This window comes from Fusarium graminearum, chromosome 3, assembly GCF_000240135.3.
Source record: "Fusarium graminearum PH-1 chromosome 3, whole genome shotgun sequence".
NCBI lineage: Eukaryota > Fungi > Ascomycota > Sordariomycetes > Hypocreales > Nectriaceae > Fusarium > Fusarium graminearum.
The window spans coordinates 3,207,909-3,229,371 of record NC_026476.1 but is presented as its reverse complement, the minus strand read 5'-3'; the positions used below and the strand labels follow the sequence as shown (position 1 = coordinate 3,229,371).

The window sequence follows — 21,463 nt, the reverse complement described above, 5'->3', positions numbered from 1 at the left end:
AAGCATTTGATGACAAGTTCCTTGTTGTTTATGATACTATTATGTTCATCATTAGTGTTTTTGATCGTTTTAGGACCTTGATTGATTGTGGCATGATGCTATGTCTTTGAGCTTGATCAACAGTAGCACAAACCCCTTCTAATTCAGATACCTACCTCAGTAAATGCTCAGGACCATCAAACTAAACATTCAGCAACATAAAATTACTCGATGGAATCACGCGATTTCTATAGTCTAAAAATAGAATAGTCCCTCATGAACACAGTATCAAGAAGCACAAGCTGTTAAACGCTGAAAACAACCATCGAGAACAATCTTCAGGGTAAGTTCACTGTAAAAGTCGCGTCATCGATTCTCCGCCACCGATCTCTAGAGCCCCTGTCACTTGCCCCTCCAAAGAAACAGCATTAAGCTCCACAGATCCGGTTGCGTCACTGTGGTTGGGTGCCTGTCTTTTGATGTCTGTGCTTCACTTCCACTTCAACTTTCACCTGCGTTGAATCTTCACAAATCACAGCAGACCTGCTTTTCATACACGACTACTATATCGATGAGTTGAAAGAGCATGAACCTTGTGCCAACCCTCTTTGATTTCATTCGAGCCTTGAATCGCGAGCGACTACTTAACCCGACACTCTCCCCGCTATGATAACAGCGGGGCATTGACTTTGCTTCTACCCAAGAGCTACACCGAACCCTGCGAGATCATATCAATCGACGACGTGTTCGCACTCGATCCTTAATTCGCACCTTGAAACGAACGACAACTTATATATTGAAACAATCTAGCAGCCGATAAGCAAGCCGGAAGCGTCCTCACCATGGACGACAATATTTCCACCTTTATGGCCATTACTGGCGCTAGCACCGATGTTGCCCGCAGCTTCCTTGAGATGACTGCTGGTAACTTTGAGCGTGCCATCGAACTGTTTTACGAAAACCCAGACCTGGTTTCTGGTGTAGGAGCTGGCCTTTCTTCAACAAATCAGCCAGCTGGGCCCGCTGCACAACCGGCAAGAAGCAACGTTGGTAGACAAGATTCGGCGGGTGTAATTCACATCGATAGCGACGACGACCAAGATATGCAACTCGATGATTTTAGTGACAACGAAGACAACGGTCGAGCGGTTGCAGCACAAGCGGCTGCTCTGGCGCAAGAAGAGGAAGATGCGGCCATGGCTAAGCGTCTCCAAGAAGAACTATACCAAGGGCCTGGATCAGGAGGAAACCCGGATGATGTGCGAGCGCCTATTGCACGAACTACCGAGACACTGGTGGCACCTGGTTGGGGTGGTGGCGAGCATGACGATGGGATGGAAGCAGCCTTCCTCGAGGAGCTGAGACAACGGCGGCGGCAGAACCCACGTGAGTATCACTGAGTATGTCTCGGTCCTGTACTGACTTTGCATAGCCAATCGTGCGGGAGGACCATTCTCTCAGCAAATATGGGCCGACCCTGAACGACGCTCCGCCCCATCGACGTCGAACGAAAACGGTGCTCATGCGAGACGATTGGAAGATCTGTTCCGCCCGCCTTATGATTTGATGGCTCGAATGGGATGGGATGACGCGCGTACGCTAGGCAAGGAGGACAAGAAGTGGATCATGGTTAACCTCCAGGATATGAACGACTTTAACTGCCAGGCCCTGAACCGCGACATTTGGAAGGATAGGGCCGTGAAGGAAATTGTGGGAGAAAATTTCATCTTCCTTCAGTATGATAAAGACTTTCCTGACGCACAGGAATTTCTCACATTCTACTTCCCAAATGAATCGCACCAGAACCCCGACAACTACCCTCACGTCTCCATTATCGACCCGCGAACTGGTGAGCAGGTCAAGATGTGGACCGGCAGACCTTTTCCCTCTGCTGAGGACTTCCATGCCGAACTTGCCGAGTTCCTCGATCGCTACAGCCTCGCAGCCAACAGCAAGAACCCAGTGGCCAAAGCCACGGCTCGCAAACCACAAAAAGTCGACGTCGAGCGTATGACCGAGGATGAGATGCTAGAGATGGCCCTGAAGAACAGTTTAGAGGGTGCTTCTGGGAGCGGAGGCTCTTCAACGCCTAACCTCCATGATCCTGATGCCCTGACAAAGTCTCCTGCACCGGAGGAGATGGGCAAAGGCAAGGAACCCGAGGCCCCGGTTGAGCAGAGTCCTTGGGCAAAGATCTCTGGTACCAACCCACACACGGAGCCAGAGGCCAACCCAGCAACCACAACACGAATCCAGTTCCGACACCCTACTGGTCGCGTCATTCGTCGATTCAACTTGGATGACCAAGTGCGAAGAATTTACGAATGGCTCAAGGCAGAACCTCTGGAAGGCAAAGAGGGCATTGAATTTGAACTCAAGAAGATGCCAGCTGGACAGGACCTCATGGAGAGTTTGGATGCGACTATTGCAGACACAGGTCTGAAGCAGGGCACAGTCATGATTGAGTTTATTGAGGACTGAGCAGCGACGATTGACACGACGGACGAGTTTGTCTTTATGCGGACTATAGCAGGCATTTGTAGATAGATAGTTATTGGAGCCATCAGAGCGTATCGCACTGGCTACGGCCAGTGGATATGCAGGTATGAATTATTGAGAGGCATCAAGACAGGATTGCAGTCTATCATGGACAAGAGGGAGGACACTATCTTTAGACGTCTCAACCAGGCCCACAACCAAGATGAGAAATGATACATGATTTGAGATATCCAATCAGTGGATGCATGGGAAAGTTAATGTACGACAAACATAGTTTCCTATGCAAGGAACCATGGCAATTTCCCCTTGAGCAATATGACCATGCCATTTAATGGCGCCGCTTGGTCCACGTCGATCATGTACAGTCAATGCATTCCTGTGTGTTTCACCAGCGATCATGAGCCAATAAATCGGCGTAGCTTCGATAAACAAAACTTTGATGCCATTGTGTTCGTATGCGAATACTTGGAGTTATGTAGTGAATAGATCGACCTTGATGCAAGCAATTGGCCTTGAGATAAGGTCGAGCAAGTCAGGCCCTAGCTGGAGATCTTGCCCACGCTCGTTTATACCGGGTGCGGGGAGGAGGTGGCTCCCATGGGCACTTACAGGGGTCAGCAAGGTCATGGTCACACCAAAAACAGAAGAGCCATGAGCAGATCGATTCAGGTTTGATGCGTGCAATTGGATGATTGGCAAGCAAGAACTCGACTGGTTGCTCCTCAACAACCCCCACCTGCCAGGTAAACAGCCCAGACAACAAATACAAAACAGCAACGCCTGAACCAGCCGTTATTACAGTGGGAAAGCACTAACGTTGGGTAGCTTGCGCCTGCTTGTTTTGGTTGCATACTGTCTCTTTCCCTTGCGTACTCGGGGATTGGCTGCGCTGTGCGACAGCATATTTCTTTTCTTTTCTCATCGGCTGGGCTCCCTTTTTCATTTGGGCACATCATCATCTCCCTGTTTTCTTTTCCTCCCTTTTGTTTCTTTTACTCTTGTTTTTCGACAATTCTCAACTCCCGAGACAGACGTTACCACGAGCCCGGTTTGATAGCAGACGACTCTTTGCCAGTGGTGGGGTTAGCGACACCGCCAAACTACGATATCCCACTCTAAATTGTTTCCGTCGACCGTACGCGCTGCTCTTAACACGAGGAAGCTCTAGAGTATCCATCGACCGACCCATACTTGATCTTTTTGCGGCAAAGAACTTTGAGAATCAACATTCAGACGTGGGGCAAAGCCTCTGCGACTCGAAAAGCACGACCTTCAGCACGATAACACAATGGCAGACCGCGAACATGACATTGAGGAGGGAAACGAAGCTCTGGACCCGGAGCTCCTATACTCCAAGGAATATTGCATCGGTCAGTTGTTGCCCAGCTTCTCGCGCGAAACATCACGAGCAATCAATTAACATTGTATAGGCGGTGGCAGTTTTGGCAAAGTTTACAAAGGGTACGGACAGTCTCCTGCGCCTACAAGCTCCAGCTAACATGGTGGTAGAGTCGACAAAAGGACAGGCCAATCTGTTGCGATCAAAGTCATCGACATTGAAAGCGCCGAAGACGAGGTCGAGGATATTATACAGGAAATCGCTATCCTGTCCGAGCTACAATCCCCATATGTCACCAAGTATTATGGATCTTACGCAAAAGGCGCCGAGTTATGGATTGTCATGGAATTCTGTTCAGGTGGAAGTTGCGCCGACCTGATGAAGCCAGGATTGATCAGCGAGGATTACATCGCCATTATTGTACGGGAGTTGCTTATGGGATTGGATTACCTCCACACGGACAAAAAGCTGCATCGAGATGTCAAGGGTAAGAAAAGCGCCAACTGCCAAAACATGACTAACTGTCTATAGCTGCCAATGTACTTCTCAGCAGCAACGGTCAGGTTAAACTGGCCGATTTTGGTGTCTCAGGTCAGCTCTCAGCAACCATGACCAAGAAGAATACTTTTGTCGGAACACCTTTTTGGATGGCCCCAGAAGTCATTAAGCAATCTGGGTACGACCACAAGGCCGATATTTGGTCTCTTGGTATCACGGCACTTGAATTGGCAAATGGGGAACCCCCTTATGCTGATATTCACCCCATGAAGGTCCTCTTCCTTATCCCAAAGAACCCTCCACCGCGGCTCGAAGGCAACTTTACCAAAGCCTTTAAAGATTTTATCGAGTCATGTCTGCAACGAGATCCCAAAGACAGACCAACCGCAAAGGATCTGCTGCGTCATCCGTTTATTAGACGGGCAAAGCGGACAACCTACCTGACTGAGCTCATCGAACGACACTCGCGCTGGGCAGCTGCACACAAGGGCGAGGATGATGATAACTGGGAATCCGTCAACGACGGTCGACCTCCTGCGGAACACGAGCGAGTCGATGAGGATATGTGGGATTTCGGCACCGTCAGACTTGTTGGAGACCGAGGGGGTATTGTCAACCGACCGGGCCTTAATATCTTGGATGAAAATGCGACAAATGCTCGTGCATCCCGACCTCTGGAAAGTGAAGAGGATTATGGTGAGCAACGACGCGAAGCCAGTCCGATGAAGCGAGATTTTGCACTTCAACCGCTTGAAACTGTCAAAGCACCCAACTCGAGACAGTCAAGCCCACAACGAAAGGCCGTCCCACAGTCACAGTACCAACCACCACTGTCACCTACAAGAGCGTTGCCTCAAACACCTTTGAAGTTGCCTGCCAGAGATAGCGCAGATACTCCTCGACCGTTGAGATCAGTACACGCACCGGTACCTGAGTCCCCAGAGTATGATCGCGAGCTCCAAAATGAATTGCAGCGTGATATCGGCATGCTCAACTTGGGCTATGACCCAAAAGAGAGCAGGAGTCCTCAACCTCAACCATCACAGAGACCACCTGCTCCGCCGGCGCATTTAACACGGCCAACAACTACCAAGCAAATGAGCCTGCCAGAAATACCTCCATACAGACCTAGCCAGGCTGTTTCGCAGCAAAGACTGCCATCGTTACAGCACGCTTCTACACCTCAGGTTCTTGTACCTCTTCCTGGAGGAGCTCAGGGTCCTCGGCCTCTTCCTTCAAAGAACTCACCAAGCCCATCCGACTTTACTGCTCCTTCTGCTTTCCCCACGCCTTCGCCAGCCAACCCGAACGGCGAGCTGGATGCACTTAACGATGTGATCTTTCCAGCACTTGAAGAGGCGCTTAAGCGGCGACAGATCAACCTTCAACAAGTGTATAAGCCTGGACAGAACCCAGCTCAAATCCCTCCTCAACAGCAACGAGCAGAAGCTGCGCATGAAAAGTTGAGAAAGCTGGTGTACAAGCTTGCGCATGTCTGTAAAGAGATTGATCATTACGACAAGGCCGAACCTGTTGGAATGGGTAGAGAGGTTGGTAGTTTCCTTGAGGGACTTCTTGAAGAGATCTTGGTACGAGTTGAGCCTCTGGACGAGGATGAAGATGTACAGAGTTAGTGTCTGTACCCGAGTGATGAGCCACGTGTTTGAGAAAGCGCGAATGGTGTTTTCTGGAGTTTTGGTTTTACATTGTATGGCATATTATGAGTATTATGAGGCGGACTGATGAATGAAAAGGATGGATTAGTACAAAGGATATGGCTACGAACAGGTATAGCGTAGGTGAAGAGAATATTGATGGATAGTCAAGTATCTGCTTTAGTGAATTGCTATATGTCTCAAGGTTGATGCTGTAGTTTAAGTGAACGTTAGTCGCTTCGGAGTATCGTATTCCAATAGTTTCGTAACTACGACGTCCGAGTAAAGTCAATGCTTGCAACCTGACGCGCCAAGATTTGCTTGGCCCGCTTGAAAAGCTCCACATGGAATAAAGCTCGATATCATGGTGGTCATGATGTGCTTAGAACGTGCAACGAGGGGTTTTCTTGGTTGATATGTTTATGTCATGGTGTTGGTAGAGAAAATATCGATTTAGAAGATATAAATATGTACTCATTGATCAAATATCGAGTTGTCTCGTTGCGACATTAATTTTGTGACGTCGTTTGCAGCCCTTGAGCACTAAAGTCTAGCGACGGAGCCGGCTTTACAGAGAGGCTCAACCCCACAAGCTACCAGTTGTAGACTAAGCCTCCGGGCTCTCAACTCCACTCGAGCCAGTGACAGCTCGGAACAATCGCGTTTTCCGAGCGGCAGCCGAAAGAAAAGAGAGAGAAAAATATGTCAAGCTCGGCCAATGCGACACCAATAGAGTAAATTCAAGAAAAATAGGCCCTGGAAACGGGAACTAGAACTGGAAATGGACCTGGAACTGGACCTGGAACTGGGCAACGAGGGCCATGCGCGATTTGCTCTTCCTTCCCGTCGACGACTTGACTTGCGTTACCTAAACTAAACTTTTACCTTTGAAAACATCTCTTCCTTTTCCTCCTCAACCTTTACTCTTTCTTTCTCCTCTCTCTCTCCTCTCGTGCGCGGTGCCGTTAGCTTTTTTCTATCCTTCCCCTCCTAAGAAAGCTCGCCTCTCTACTTTTTTCAAGATACCCCCACCCGTCATCATGTTGTCTCGAGGATCTCTTCGATCGGCTCAGGTACGTCTTGTCTGTCGCTATCATGATGAGTTCTTTTGTGTGTGTTGCTGTGGTGTTTTTGGAGGTTGCCCGCATTTGGATCAATTGTGGGTGACGACATGCGTCATGTCATGATCATCATTGCGACGAACCAAAAAATTGGAAGTCGTGGGAGGACAAGGCACAAATGGCTCAGATTGACTTGACAAAGACTCCAGAATTCAATTGACCATGTCGCTAACTCTACTCAGCTGCTGCGCGGCGTCGCCAAGCAACAACCCCAGCTCGCCCGATCCTTCGCCACCGTCCAGTCCGACATCTTCAAGCCTGCCAAGTACGGCGGCAAGTACACCGTCACCCTCATCCCCGGTGATGGTATCGGTACCGAGGTTGCCGAGTCTGTCAAGACCGTCTTCAAGGCCGACAACGTCCCCGTTGAGTGGGAGCAGATCGAGGTTTCCGGTCTCGAGGGCGCCGGCCGCACTGAGGATGCCTTCCGCGAGTCCGTCGCTTCTCTCAAGCGCAACAAGCTCGGCCTCAAGGGTATCCTCCACACCCCCATCAGCCGATCCGGCCACCAGAGCTTCAACGTCGCCATGCGACAGGAGCTCGACATTTACGCCAGCATCAGCTTGATCAAGAACATCCCCGGCTACGAGACCCGCCACAAGGACGTCGACCTGTGCATCATCCGAGAGAACACCGAGGGTGAGTACTCTGGTCTTGAGCACCAGAGCGTCGAGGGTGTCGTCGAGTCCCTCAAGATCATCACCCGCGCCAAGTCTGAGCGTATCGCCAGGTTCGCCTTCTCTTTCGCCCTCGCAAACGGCCGATCCAAGGTTACTTGCATCCACAAGGCCAACATCATGAAGCTTGCCGACGGTCTCTTCCGCAGCACCTTCCACCAGGTCGCCAAGGACTACCCCACCCTCGAGACCAACGACATGATTGTCGACAACGCCTCCATGCAGGCTGTCTCTCGTCCTCAGCAGTTCGACGTTATGGTCATGCCTAACCTTTACGGTGGTATCCTCTCCAACATTGGCGCTGCCCTTGTTGGTGGTCCCGGTATTGTCCCTGGTTGCAACATGGGCCGTGAGGTTGCTGTTTTCGAGCCCGGTTGCCGTCACGTCGGTCTTGACATCAAGGGCAAGGACCAGGCCAACCCCACTGCCATGCTTCTGTCCGGCAGCATGCTGCTGCGACACCTTGGTCTCGATGAGCATGCTAACCGCATCTCCAAGGCCACCTACGCCGTCATTGCCGATGGGTAAGTTTATCGCTCGACAATAAAAAAAAGCATCTACTAACAGACTCATAGCAAGGTCCGCACTCCCGACATGGGCGGCAAGTCCACCACCCACGAGTTCACCCGTGCCATCCTCGACAAGCTCGAGACCGTTTAAATGCAGCATCTTTTGTGATATCCCCCAAAAACAAAACAAACCATGTGTAACCCCTTTTTTATTTTCGTTTGTCTTGTACCGTGTGATAGCGGGACAATTTGGACACATACGCACATCACTCTGAACCCACACCACCATTGCCTCGATCGAATATACCTACGACTAGGAGTCTGCGGATTTAGGCGTTACAAGAGGAAGGGGTTGGCGGCGACGTTGGAGAAAAAGCAGTGGAAGACGATATAGTGGAAGAGTGAAGGAGATTGTACGTGTAACATGAACTTGCGCAGTCTTGAATATATTGTAAAGTCCATACCTGTTTCGAGTGACTGTCATTTTGTGCCTGTAGATAGTCAAGCGCATTTGTACATGGTCACATTACGTGATTTTCAGAATCTAATACTGACTTGATGCACGCGGTTCTTTGACAATCAACTATCTGATATTGCGCTCAATTATCGTTCGGGGCTTGGCGAGCGATTATCGCGGAGACCGAGCTACTCCAACCTCGGCTGAAGTTGCACCGAAGAATGGGTTCAAGCCAATTGGCGAATGAGGTTTAAGTATGTGGGTTGCAACTGAAGTTGCTGGTGCTCTAGATACATGTATTGGAGGCATGGATAGTCAAGAGCTTGTTGGTATCATGATATCTCCAAGCGCTCGCTCTGTCAGGTGGGAATTGCCGAGGAGTCACCAGTTCACATATCTTGGAAGGGCTGGTGATGCTATCTGTTGAACTTGGCAATTGGACTCACAGTTTTGACTGGAATACAATTTACATCTTGTAGATTGGGTTAAATCCGCCCTCTATCCAAAAACACCTTTGGTACGTCGACATATCGACTTCTCAAATACTCTCCAATCCCCTTGCCCAATCCATCAATTCGATCAGACGAAGCAATGCCTCCATTCAAGTTATCCAAAACTCGGCTGCATCATAGTTAGCATCGTATTGCCACAGATGGGATCAACTTACAAATGCACAGCGTTGATGCCTGGGAATTCGACTCTCTCAACCCTCCTATCAGGATTCATCTTGAACCAATCATCTCCAAATAACTGCTTTAGCTTTGAAACAGTCAATAGATTCCTCAGCCAGGCATATTCATCATCGTTTCGCACAAAGAATCCAACGTTGGAGTTGTCGCCCTTGTCGCCTGACCTCGCGTGCACAATGCTACCCAGCGGCGCCCACTCGGTTGGTCCAAAGGTGAGCATGTCCACTGGTCCATGTGTCTCTGTAGATGGACGTACGATGGGATATTTTGCTGTCTGTGTGGGAGCCTCAACACGATGCGTAGTACCCGTGCTCATGACAACGCGGTGGTCAATCGCAGAAACAGGCATCAAAGCAGGAAACATCTCCATAAAGGGCTTTGGAACCATGGTTCGAAAATCAAGATTCATATGGTACCCAGGATAACTCTGCATGCGGAGTGCATAAATGGGGACTTTGAACTTGGACGCTTCAATGTCCTCCTTTCGACGAGCCTGGGCAAAGACACGCAGAGACACAGTGCCTGCTTGCTGAGATGTTGGATTGTCAGCCGGTGTTCCGTAGAGTTCGATGCTGAGACGGCTAAAATTGGCGTCTTTGAACATGTGTGCTAGTTGAGCCTTCATCATGGCTGCCTTTTCAGCTACGTCGAGGCCGTTGATGTAGAAAGTCGCTTCAGCTTGGAAACCGCCTTTTGCAGCGACCATGACCTTTGCTGTAGGGGGTGGGGGAAACCCCTTTACACAGGAGACAGACACTCTGTTTGGTGATTCTTGTTCGACTCGGACTCCTGAGAGATCAGCCACGACATCTGGGTTGAGGTATAAATGGCCCTGAAGCTCGTAAAGTAATTGGGCAGTGACAGTTTCTTTAGTGACGCGGCCACCGCCTTCACCCGTTCGACCGATGATGCAGCGTCCCCTTGGATCAATCTCGGCGATTGGGAAAGCAATATCTACCAGCTCAGGAAGAAAGTCCTTGAAACCGGAGAAATTAGCACCGACGACGTAGGGGCCGCACTCGATGAGATGAGCTCCTAGGAGTGAACCGGCTAGTTCTTCGTACTGATCTTCCCTCCAGCCGTGATACCACGCCGCTGCGCCCATGACGGGAGACGCATCTGTACATCGTCCGCAAATGACGATGCGAGCACCTGCACGCAAAGCCTGCACGATACCCCAGCATCCGATATAAGCAGTCGCACAGCAAGATGTAAAACCCCAAGTCTCAAGAGTTTGCTCAGGGTGATCCAAATGCGTCACTCTAACGTCCCCTTTCATAACCACATCTGAGACATCATCGCCGAGAACCTTGGCAATGATGGCATCTCCATATCCACGCTTCTCGCAAAGATCCCTGACCTTGTCATACAGAGCATCAGTATTCAGAGCACCTGCGTTTGTGACAACGCGGATATCACGCTGCATGATGTCGTCCAGACACTCATCAAGTTGCTCAAAGAAGCCATTCTCGTATCCCAGGTTCGGGTCGACTTCTTGCTTGGTGATTGCGTTCCAAGCAATGTTCATCTCGGAGAGCCAGTCACCGGTTATGACGTTGACATTACCTGTGCGGACCATCCGGGACATTGCATGCGGGTGATCGCCCGTTGCGCCGGATACATTTCCTATACGAATGGGTGGTCTGTCGAGCATTTTGGTTGTGTATGAGTGAGAATGAGTGAGAATAGGAATGAGAGTGAGGGGTTTGAAGAGAGTTGAGTTGCTGCTGATAGGAACTTGTTTATTGTTGACTTTTAAACTGTGAGTGTTGCCTGAGTTGTTTCTGTATTTAGAATGTCGCATTCATCTCATCGGTTGATTATCATGAGAAGTCAAGTTGATGTTTTGTGGATCAACGGACTCGGCGCCGAGTGGCGATCCACTTACACGGGTTGATGGTTTTCGGTCTCGGCGGCCGAGCCCGCGTCCAAGAGGTACATGACAAGGGCTGGAGGGTGTCATGGTCGGTAAATTACTCATGGACTAGGATCAAGTAGTTTCGGCGAACTGAATGACGGGGGCTGTTGACAGGATGGCGCTCAGTAAAGGTTCCTGGCCACGGAACCCTGTATGTCGTGTTTTGATGGTCGTATTCTTGTACATATGTATCCTCAATAGTATTGATGTGTCTCATCACCCAACCCAAAAAACCACTCCTGCGACAGCTGCGAAATCGCATCATTATGGAACTCGTCCAACCCGAGACTCTGTAAGTCCCCGAAACAGTCCCTAAACGTACTGTCAACCGTCATATTCGCCAGGTCTGCAGAAAATGGCACCGCCGCAGCAACACCCATCCCATGATTGCTAGGCGTTGACGCCTCGACTACATCCGCCACCACCGCATCGCTCAGTCTGTCAAACAAATCAGAGCAATTTCTTGCTAGATCCCATCTCTCCGACACGGCGACCAGTACCTTTGAACACGCGCGAGTATCGTTGACGACTTGGTTAATGGTAGGGGTCGTATGCAATCTCGCTCGCCGGGGTTCAGAAGTTTGTAATTGAAGGGCCTGAAAATGATGTCGTAGAGCAAAAATATACGACAACCCAGCCAGAAACACAGTATGCATAGTGATCCACGAATAGTTCATCTTTCGAGACCGATGTAAACTGGCGTACAAAACAATAGCCTCCCGCGCCGAGTCAAAGATATTCTGCAGCGCGACACTATTTACAGATGCATCGTTTAAACAAGGCGACGGTCGGAAAAGCATAAGCACGCCATTGTGGTATAAAAGACGGTACCACTCTTCGCAACGAAAACTCGACCCGCTAGCAGGTGAAGCAGCCGTCGCGTCACTCTTTACAAGAGGAAGATTGGCCGTTTCTGTATGCCACTCCTGTAATTCTCTCGCCAGTGCCGTGCGCATCTCTTCGTAGCTTATACTCGCAAATGAAACATGCTTGGTGCTTCGGTGTAGTGCGTTAATGATTTTGCCACAGATGAGGCGGTATCGAACGATGTGCACAAAGACAGACGTTGCGGCGCGGTATTGTGGTGTTCCGTATGGTGCAGACGAGAGAGGGCTGTTGTCTTGGGGGAGTTGATCGGATGTTGAAGAGGGTGGTAAATCGACGTCGATGTCTTCTAGTTGGAGAGCCAAAGGTCTGCCCAATGCCAGACTTGTCACGCGATCCAACGCGACAAGACTCCAAAAACATCGCCGCTTAGTCTCCATCTCTTCCTCCTTCGCTTCAGGACTCTCTTTGTGTTCATTTGTTGGCGGTAGTGCATATGTAGCTGCTCTGTGAAGCCCCATTTCCAGACATGTCCGAGCAGCCACGCCAATAAGATGCCATACACTCGTTGTAGTGTTGCTTGACGTCGTTCCCATCCTGTACTGACACACCAGTAATAAAGCTTGCAACCTCTCGATGCCATCTCTTGCAAGAACATCAGCTAGTCTTGTCATGGCTCGGTTGTAATGCGTCTCGGCATCGTAAACACCATTCCAGTTGAACTTGTGTACTTGAGCTGTGCCTATTGCGAGGGTCATGTCGACGAAGAAGGCATCCACGGGGTCTTTTTCGCGCCCTTCTTCGTACACTGCGTCCAAAGAGCGGTAGAGAGATTTGATAGACAGGAAGGGATAGCAGAGGTGATCATGGCTACAGTATGCTTTGATGAGTTCTGATGCGAGTGTCTTTGGTGGCAATCCCGACCCTCCTTGGGGAGTAAGGTCTGATATCGTGTTTGGTTTCCATCCTGATGCGTGTAGAGACGATGAGGGCTGGGGTCTGGACTGGAGTAGATTGGCAAGCAAGAGTCCACTTGTTGAACCGACGAAATGATGTCCACCACCGGCAATGAGACTCATCTGGATGACCTCTTCAGCAACCTCTCCATCTCCGAGGGGACTCTCGGTGTTGCGGCCAGTCGTGCCTCTTTCTGATCCATGTCTCTCTTGGATTGGTCCCTCAGATCTTCTCAGCTGGGCGCTCAAAGTCTCATTATTAGCTTGCAAATCTCGAATCCTGCGTTCTAGCTTTTGGATATTCCTTCTTCTTAGTTGATGTTCGCTAACGGCGTATTCGCAAGCTACATCTGCTCTCTTGCAGGGACCGCATTGAGGTTGGACTTTGTCGCAACGGACTTTGCGACGGTGACATCTGTCGCATGCGTTTGAAGTCATGGCGTTTGGGCTGGTCGGCGATGGCGACCGTCTCGGTGGTAGAGGCCGAGATGTGAAGAATAGCAGGAACGAAAAAGATGGAGATGGGGCAACTGCGACCCCCCGCTTGGAGATGGGGAATTGCGACCGACTAAGCTTAATTACTCTAATCCTGACTCGGGAAACTGCAACCTACCGACGATGTTTCCATCTGCCAATTGAGTCACCCTAGTGACTGCGGATATCTTTACCCTTCACCTCCAAGTTATTCTTGATCAATGTCTCCCCAACCACCATCTTAGTCCATCTCAATGGCGTCTTGGCACTCGATTCGGCCTGCGGCCCCGTCTCCGAAACAAGGATGCAACCGCATGGTGATCCCCTCAACGTTGATTCCCCGCCCTTTTGTTTGGCACGGCAATATCCCCGGATCTTGGTACACACTACAAATCTGGGGTAAGTCAAACTCTGCGGGGAAACGAGCATGAAAAAGAAATCAAGTCAAATACCGCCGAATCCCCTGCTTTGATCCTCTTCATCCCAACATCAACTTTCTTCTCTTGGTACTTTGAGCTTGAGTCACTATGGCACCACAAGACAGAAAGACCATGGCTGGTATGGAGACTCTGGACGCAGAGAAGCAGGATGCAGCTCATCAGGAGTTCTCTGCTGAAGTTCTTGACAAGAAGGGTGACGGGGATTACTCGGGCGCTACAGCAAAGTCTGACCCTGAGGAAATCAAGCTGGTCAAGAAGTTGGATCGATGGATCATGGTGAGTCTCAACATCCATCACACCAACATCTCTAACATGTACAGCCAACTCTTTGGTCTATGTATTGGCTCAACTACCTCGACCGCAACGCCATCACTCTGGCCCGTCTCAACGGCTTCGAGAAAGACCTCGGCCTAAAAGGAACCGAGTACAGCACCTGCGTTTCAATCCTCTTTGTCGGTTACATCCTGGGCCAGATTCCCAGTAACATGATCATCACCCGTGTGCGACCCTCATGGTACATGGGCGGCTTCATGATGGCATGGGCCGTCGTCAGTTCTCTTACTGCCGTGGCAAAGGACTACAAGGGTGCTCTGCTCACACGGTTCTTCCTTGGTGTTGTAGAAGCTCCTTACTACCCCGGTGCCCTATACATGCTGTCGACCTTTTACACACGAAAGGAGCTGGCTACTAGGATTAGCATCCTTTATTCTGGCAACGTCCTTGCTTCCGCCTTTGCTGGGCTCATCGCTGCAGGCGTCTTTAAGATGGACGGTATATCAGGTATTAGCGGATGGAAGTGGCTCTTTATTATTCAGGGTGCCGTGACATTTGTTGTTGCTATTGTGGCGTGCTTCACTCTCCCAGACACACCTTTGACGACCCGATGGCTCACCCCTGAGCAACGACAACTCGCCCACGATCGCGTTCTCCGAGATACAGTCGGCGAAAAGGGCGACGGAAACCCTTGGAATGGCCTCCGCGAAGCCATCGTTGACCCTAAAGTCTGGGTCTTTGTTGTCCTCCAGCATCTTCACCTTGCTACCAACGGCTTCAAGAACTTCTTCCCTACTATTGTTGACACGCTTGGTTTCAACACTACCATCACTCTGGTCTTGACCTGTCCCCCCTTCTTGATCGCTGGAGCCCTATCAATTCTTTGGGCCAAGTCTTCAGGTCACTTTAACGAGAGTACCTGGCATATCACCATCTCCAAGATTGTTGCTACCTTTGGTTTCGTCCTTGGCTGCGCTACATTGAACACCGGTGCCCGATACTTTGCCATGTGTGTTTTCACCATTGGAACATATGGTGTGAACTCTATTCTTCTCGCCTGGGTTGGAAATACCTGCGGTCAGACAAAAGAGAAGAAGGCTTCTGCTCTGGCTTTAGCCAACGTCAGTGCTACGCTTAGTCTGATCTGGACTCCTGTAAGTTTATCTCGTTGATGGATTTGACTATTTGACTAATTTTGCAGTACCTTTGGCCCAAATCGGAAGCTCCTCGATATGTGCTGCCTCTTTCCAGTAGTGCGGGTTTCGCCGTTGCGTGCATTGCTGGAGTGTGGCTTATGAGATGGATGTTGGTCAGGGCAAATAGGAAGATCAGACAAACCGACTCTGAGGCTACTCTTTTCTATGCTTACTAGATGTCAATCATTGTTGGTTAAGGATAGTATAGATTTAATTAGGTGTTTGGCCCTACCATGACAAGAGACGACAGATTGATCACTTTAATCTCAGGGGACTGTAATAATTGTTGCATTTCGTATACCAAGCTTATACCGCAAACTTTAGGTTACATACCGATATCCAAACATTGGGCTCATTTGCCTGGAATAGCCCTGAGACTGACACATGGCGATGGCGATGAAGAGACGGAAGAAAGAATGGTGGTTCTTGCATAACTGAATATGGCGATATTGCCTGCTCATGTTTGATAATGACCATTATATAAGTGATTCGCAATGCTTAATCGTGATTCACTACCTAGGCACGCAATCAGTGCATAATTAACCAACACAACTCTGACATATATTTTCTTATTCCCACTTTCCAAAAAGGTGGGCGGACGGTCCTGTGATAGGGTTCTGTCTGAATTGGCAAGTCTTTACACGCTGTAATAACCCTCTTTGCATGGTCCATCCACCCAGGTCTGAAAACCACTGTCTTCCCAGGAGCGATTGCAGGGTTATCATGAATCCAACCGTCATAACCAGGGTCTCTGATATGTTGTATACTATCGATCCTCAGGAAGTCCAAGTCCGGGCAAAGATACAGCGTCGCTTCTTTCCACACGCGCGATTTATAGTATCGACAGGGAAGTTGAACTTGGTAGAAACGCAACGCAACACTTCGTGACTCGCGCGTGATGCCAAATAGTGTGCTCATATTGAATTCCGAGGGATGTTTCAAGCCGTGGATGAGCATCATCGTCCAAACTTCTCGACTGTGACTTAATGCTTATTCCCATATGAGAATTCGGATCTCTAGTGGAAGTCTACACATGGCTCAGGGGTAGGATTGGGGTTTTGGAAGCAAGGGATGATATCAGGTGGTATTGTTGAGGTTGTCATGTTGGCAGTTGACTGTTTTATTTGAACAGCGAAGGGCTGTCAGTGTTTGCTGTTGGTTGATGTCAGACACGGAGAGAGAGAATGTGTTTGCTTCGACTGGCAGAAGAGCTCAGTTCTTATAGTTGTCTCGCAACTGTATTACAGTTTTACTTTTTATGTCTTTAAACTAAAGCCCAAGCCTTCTCCGTAAGCTTTGTACTATAAACTATGGGACCCATACATATCAAGAAGTCAACAAATGGAATCGATACTTATTACAACAAATAGAATGAACAAGGTTTCATCTTTGTGTACAACAAAGCGGCTGCCTAGTTGTCGGTATGTTAGCGACTGAACTCTATAATGTACAACTTTACATGAAGGACACGGCGCGTGATATGTAAAAAGTAGGGAAAATATCAATTCCACGTACATGAAAGTTGGTCCTGGATATTGAATTGGCAAATCTCAAAACCAAGGCCTAAAGTATAAAGAACGCGAAGTCTGTCTCGACATCACAAAATGCCATTTAAAGCGCTGCAGCACCAAGGCTCGCGTGCATAAACAGACCCACGACACGATCATGCATCAAAAGTATTCTCGAATTTCCAAGGTGACTGTCGCTACGCCTGTAAAGTAAAAGTAAAGCCGCCCAAATCGACCGGCAGAATCGCTCGTCCTTTTCCCCCAAACCAAGTACTCCTACCAAGAACCAATAGTCCTCGTTAACGCCATTGTAAACGCATGCCAAATCCCGTCCCAGCCCTTGTAAATCACCATCCAGCTATTCGAATTGTGGGTGCAATGACCGCAAAGTATCCGTAGCGCCTGTCTCAGAACGACCAGCTTCTTGATGCGTTTCGGCATTTTAGCGATTATGCATAAGTGATCGGCAGGCTGCAGTAGCTCGACTACCAGCGCCAAACGTCCTGTTTCATGCGCCGTAGCTTCTAGCTATTGGCCAATGTATCGCGGGGCGTGACGCCCATGGCTTGGCGAAGTGACGGTGTTAACGAGTCTGTCGAGTTTCGATTTGTTCGATCCCAATTTTGGTCCGCCGCGCTGTTGGGCTTTCCCTCGTGCGTTTTGTCATAGGTTGGCGGTGGTGCTTGGGGTAGTTTCACGGGTCTTGGTTTGATGGGGGCGAGGCCATAGTCGTCAAGTTCTTGAACGTCTTTGATGTCTTCGAGTTTATCGAGGCGTTGTTTGCGACGGTGGAAGACGCACAGAAGGGCCACAAGACAGCAGACGGCAATAAGACTAAAAGGTTAGCCATAGACGGGGACGGAGACGGAGAGGCGTAAAATTACGTGGCTATGAGGAGAACAATTAAAATCTCACCTGTTGACATGGCAGGTTTCTCGCAGGTATCTGACTGCATGTCATCGTGGCATGTTTGCTTGGCTTCGCGGGGGAGGACTCGAGTGCCTTGCCAAGCGCCAATGTTTGGGTCCAGAATCATGTTTAGCGTAGCGACAATAGAAACGAATTGATAGTAGTAATTAAGTATTCGGTTGATGTTGTTTTGCGCATTGAATTGCTAGTAGGTAGTAGCCAAGCCTGCAAAAGAATGAAGCAAAACTTGGGAAGGAGGAAAAAGGGAAGGAAGGAATCGTCAGTAACAATTGCAAGGGAAGGAGCATTAATTATGAATCAATAATCAATGACATGCCATGCAACCTTCAACAACATCTCTGTTTGCTTGCTTTTCCCTAAAGCCCAGACCAAACTCCATGTTTCAGAAGCTCAGCCCCCCCTTGATCTCATCTCTGTCAAAGCTTACCTATCTTGGCTCCCTCGTGACGGCTCATGGATCCCCCGAATCAATAAACCAGGGGTCCTATTGAAATTGAATCCGGGTCCGAAGAAGCCGTGATACGAGTTCTAGAATCTAGAACTGGGTCCTTGTCACATCATGTTACGCGTTCCTGCATCTTACTCTGCAAGTTTGATCATCTCAGGGAATTGCTGTCAGTCGAAATGTCACGATGCTTCACAACACAAAAGACAAAAATCAACAAGAGAATAGACCAAGAACAACTGGTCAAACTGAAACTAACCATTCCAACCCTCAAACAATCGCAATCTACCAAAATAGCTTCTAGTCTACCCATTTGTTCCCCCTGATATTGTGGGGAGACATTTATTCAGTCAGTAATTAAAAGTGGATAAATCACCCCCTGTTCGGGCCATATCCCGAAATACGAGCATGAGTCTTCTCCCCCAGATTAAAAGGACTACTATGGTTCAACGGGGACCAGGATAATGACGATCATTACTGACCGAATTGATGCAAAAGCAAAACATGGCCAGTTGCTCGCGTGCTTGGCTAACTTGGGAGCGATTAGCGGGAGAGCCAAGAAGCCATCATTCAACGTTGCCAAGCTTAGGGCCGAGGTTCGATCCAGTGGAAGGGAGTCGCATGGTTGGCATGGATGGAGGACGAAAAGGAAATTAAATGGCGTCAAGGGCGGATTGCTACGTAGTATCGTGTGGATGTGAGTGATGCGGATATGGACCTCGTCAGTTGCATTGGTATGAATACGCTGCATTATACCCGCAAGCGAGAGGAGATCAACGTCAACAAATGCTGAGTAGTGCTGACCGGGTTTCGGAGGCTTCAGTATCATAGTACTGGTGGACCGATAAACAAAGATTGTATTCCATGTCTTTCTTCATTGTTAGTGCACCTTCGAACAATAAAGCGTCTCTGTCTTTCTTAAGATTTATCTTGAGTACCATTGCTCTCTACAGCCGTTCAACCAACCATCCAGGTTTATCCACAACCTGACATAAACATCATGATACATAACACCCAATGGAACCTCGACTGTACAACTCTGCGATGGAACAACTTTAGACCGATCATGACATAATTCATTCATCAGTCGCATCAACTCATCATCCTTGAAGCCATCTCCGCATTTGTAGACTGAAGAAATAACTCATCATGTCCTACTCTCTGACTCGACAGCTCCTCTCGTCAGACGAGCAAGGCTACAAGCGAGCCACTCAGTCTGAATTCCTACGGCTTGCAGGCCATGGCAAAGCTTCAAAGGACCTTTTAGGTCTCTGGCTTGCAAACGATCGTCTCTACATCCACAGCTACTGCCGCGGTCTTGGTCGTCTACTCAGCTTTCTGGAGTTTCCCGATACCGTACAGCGTGACCAAGATCCCGCAACCACAACGCAACTCCTGGACTGGATTGTCGCTGCTCTTGTAAACATCCGACGGGAGGAAAAGTTCTTTATTAATACGGCTTTCGAGTACGGTATCAACATCAACCTCGAGACCAAAGATGGGCGTGTTGAGTCGAGCTCTAAACTCGAAGGCCTCCGTCGATGGGAAGCACTGTACGCTTCTGTATCTCCTAACGAGAAGGATGTGCTTCCCTGGCTTGAAGCAGCAGTGATATACTGGGGAACGGAAAAGTGTTATCTGGACGCTTGGTCGTGGGCAAAGGCGCAGCTTTCGGACAATAACGACGGCAGTGATGATGCTGATGGTGGAGCTGTGAGAAAGGAGTTTATCAACAATTGGACATGCAAGGAGTTTGTCGACTTTGTTGATGATCTGGGCAAGATTATCGATGATACTGTTGCAAATGTCGTCAAGGAAAAGGGTGAGGGTGCAAAGGAGCAACTGTTCAAGCGAGTCCAGGGGAAGTGGCAGGATGTTTTGGAGGCAGAAGAGGCTTTCTGGCCTGCGGTTTAGCAAAAATCTGATCCATCCTCAAGTTTGACATTACTGCTGTTTCGCCAACCTTGCATGTCACATCCAACAAACATACACATCCAAAGGGTATCCGTGTCAAATTGAAAGGTCTAGAATATTTTCCACCACCAACGCCGTACAATGCAAACACATCCATACCATCCAGCCTAAAACTGGATTCGTCGCTTTCGTCCAGTGTACTTGGACGTCGCCTTGACAATCTTTCCCTTGCGCTCCATCTGTTCCTTCTTCTTGACGATCCACTGCTTGCTGCCCTTGGACATATTCGGAGCATGCGTCTTGATCGACCGTCTGGCGTCCTCGACGTCGACACCCTCCATACCATCGACAACACCGGTGATGTCACCTCCCTTCTTCTGAAGATCGCCACCACCGACAGTGAGTACGAGGTACAGCTTTTGGTTCTTGGTGCCAGGGTCGTCTTCGAGCATACCGGCGCCGAAACCGGCCTTGACGGCTGCTTGGGTGATCATGTTGCGCTGATCGTCGTTCTTGGGGTAGAATTGGCAGACGGCTCGGCCGCCGCGCTTGAGAGAGGCGTAGAGTCCGTTGAAGAAGCGGGTGAGACGGCCGACGGGAGATGTATCGCTTGTCTCGGCACTGCAGAGCCATTGAATGGCAGAGATACTGATGGCTGCGTCAAAAGTTCCTGCTCGGAAGGGAACGCCCTGGCCAATATCCGCCAACATCAAATCGCCTTCGACATCTCTTTGAAGTGCAATATCCAGCATGGATGGTGAAACGTCCATTCCAATCCAAGTGTGAGGGCCGCCCTCTTCGGGTTCAACAGAGGATAAAATTTCGCCAGAGAGACCACTACCACAACCAATATCGAGGATCAGAGATGGCGACTTGAGATCGAGAAGTTCTAGGGCTCTCCTTGTCATCGAGGCTTGAATATTTTGGATTCGAGAACTCGTCGTGTACTTTCGCGCTTCGGTATCGTCATAATGGACGTCGGCCGCACTGTTTCTGTGAGCTTGAGGGGCATCATGGCGGGGTCACAGCGACATACAGCGTATCCTCAGGACGAGACATGATGGATATGAAAAGTCGCAAGACTTTGACTGTGCAAAACTCGAATTGAAGATTGATCCAGCGAAATGAATGGGTCACGAAGCCTGGAACTGCACCTTATCG

At 49.3% G+C, this 21,463-nt stretch overlaps 10 protein-coding genes across 10 annotated transcripts; 6 read left to right on the top strand and 4 right to left on the bottom strand.

Moving 5' to 3' along the window:
* Positions 1-491: 491 nt before the first annotated feature.
* FGSG_05735 (uncharacterized protein) lies at positions 492-2,720 on the top strand. Its single transcript, XM_011326015.1, has 2 exons — positions 492-1,365; positions 1,412-2,720. The coding sequence occupies exons 1-2, from the start codon at positions 822-824 to the stop codon at positions 2,458-2,460; spliced, it is 1,593 nt and encodes a 530-aa protein (XP_011324317.1). The 5' UTR covers positions 492-821; the 3' UTR covers positions 2,461-2,720.
* A 1,046-nt stretch (positions 2,721-3,766) lies between these two features.
* On the top strand, positions 3,767-5,949 carry FGSG_05734 (serine/threonine-protein kinase 24; the record flags this gene model as incomplete). The annotated part of the gene is made up of 4 exons (XM_011326014.1): positions 3,767-3,848; positions 3,909-3,939; positions 3,988-4,304; positions 4,349-5,949. 4 exons carry the CDS (start codon positions 3,767-3,769, stop codon positions 5,947-5,949), a joined length of 2,031 nt encoding a protein of 676 aa, XP_011324316.1.
* Positions 5,950-6,860: 911 nt separating this feature from the next.
* Positions 6,861-8,738, top strand: FGSG_05733 (isocitrate dehydrogenase subunit 1). The gene is made up of 3 exons (XM_011326013.1): positions 6,861-7,043; positions 7,274-8,292; positions 8,344-8,738. The coding sequence occupies exons 1-3, from the start codon at positions 7,011-7,013 to the stop codon at positions 8,426-8,428; spliced, it is 1,137 nt and encodes a 378-aa protein (XP_011324315.1). The 5' UTR covers positions 6,861-7,010; the 3' UTR covers positions 8,429-8,738.
* Positions 8,607-11,077, bottom strand: FGSG_12799 (uncharacterized protein; the record flags this gene model as incomplete). The annotated part of the gene is made up of 3 exons (XM_011326012.1): positions 8,607-8,768; positions 9,247-9,355; positions 9,402-11,077. The coding sequence occupies 3 exons, from the start codon at positions 11,075-11,077 to the stop codon at positions 8,607-8,609; spliced, it is 1,947 nt and encodes a 648-aa protein (XP_011324314.1).
* A 458-nt stretch (positions 11,078-11,535) lies between these two features.
* FGSG_12798 (uncharacterized protein) lies at positions 11,536-13,560 on the bottom strand (the record flags this gene model as incomplete). The annotated part of the gene is made up of 1 exon (XM_011326011.1): positions 11,536-13,560. One exon carries the CDS (start codon positions 13,558-13,560, stop codon positions 11,536-11,538), a length of 2,025 nt encoding a protein of 674 aa, XP_011324313.1.
* Positions 13,561-14,123: 563 nt separating this feature from the next.
* FGSG_05731 (uncharacterized protein) lies at positions 14,124-15,681 on the top strand (the record flags this gene model as incomplete). Its single annotated transcript, XM_011326010.1, has 3 exons — positions 14,124-14,312; positions 14,357-15,463; positions 15,511-15,681. 3 exons carry the CDS (start codon positions 14,124-14,126, stop codon positions 15,679-15,681), a joined length of 1,467 nt encoding a protein of 488 aa, XP_011324312.1.
* A 1,036-nt stretch (positions 15,682-16,717) lies between these two features.
* On the bottom strand, positions 16,718-18,049 carry FGSG_05730 (uncharacterized protein; the record flags this gene model as incomplete). The annotated part of the gene is made up of 5 exons (XM_011326009.1): positions 16,718-16,741; positions 17,021-17,068; positions 17,162-17,216; positions 17,294-17,516; positions 17,929-18,049. 5 exons carry the CDS (start codon positions 18,047-18,049, stop codon positions 16,718-16,720), a joined length of 471 nt encoding a protein of 156 aa, XP_011324311.1.
* Positions 18,050-18,852: 803 nt separating this feature from the next.
* FGSG_12797 (uncharacterized protein) lies at positions 18,853-19,181 on the top strand (the record flags this gene model as incomplete). Its single annotated transcript, XM_011326008.1, has 2 exons — positions 18,853-19,085; positions 19,115-19,181. The coding sequence occupies 2 exons, from the start codon at positions 18,853-18,855 to the stop codon at positions 19,179-19,181; spliced, it is 300 nt and encodes a 99-aa protein (XP_011324310.1).
* A 356-nt stretch (positions 19,182-19,537) lies between these two features.
* FGSG_05729 (uncharacterized protein) lies at positions 19,538-20,302 on the top strand (the record flags this gene model as incomplete). Its single annotated transcript, XM_011326007.1, has 1 exon — positions 19,538-20,302. One exon carries the CDS (start codon positions 19,538-19,540, stop codon positions 20,300-20,302), a length of 765 nt encoding a protein of 254 aa, XP_011324309.1.
* Positions 20,303-20,459: 157 nt separating this feature from the next.
* FGSG_05728 (uncharacterized protein) lies at positions 20,460-21,437 on the bottom strand. Its single transcript, XM_011326006.1, has 2 exons — positions 21,339-21,437; positions 20,460-21,289 (listed from the first exon to the last, which is right to left on the bottom strand). The coding sequence occupies exons 1-2, from the start codon at positions 21,359-21,361 to the stop codon at positions 20,470-20,472; spliced, it is 843 nt and encodes a 280-aa protein (XP_011324308.1). The 5' UTR covers positions 21,362-21,437; the 3' UTR covers positions 20,460-20,469.
* Positions 21,438-21,463: the final 26 nt, after the last annotated feature.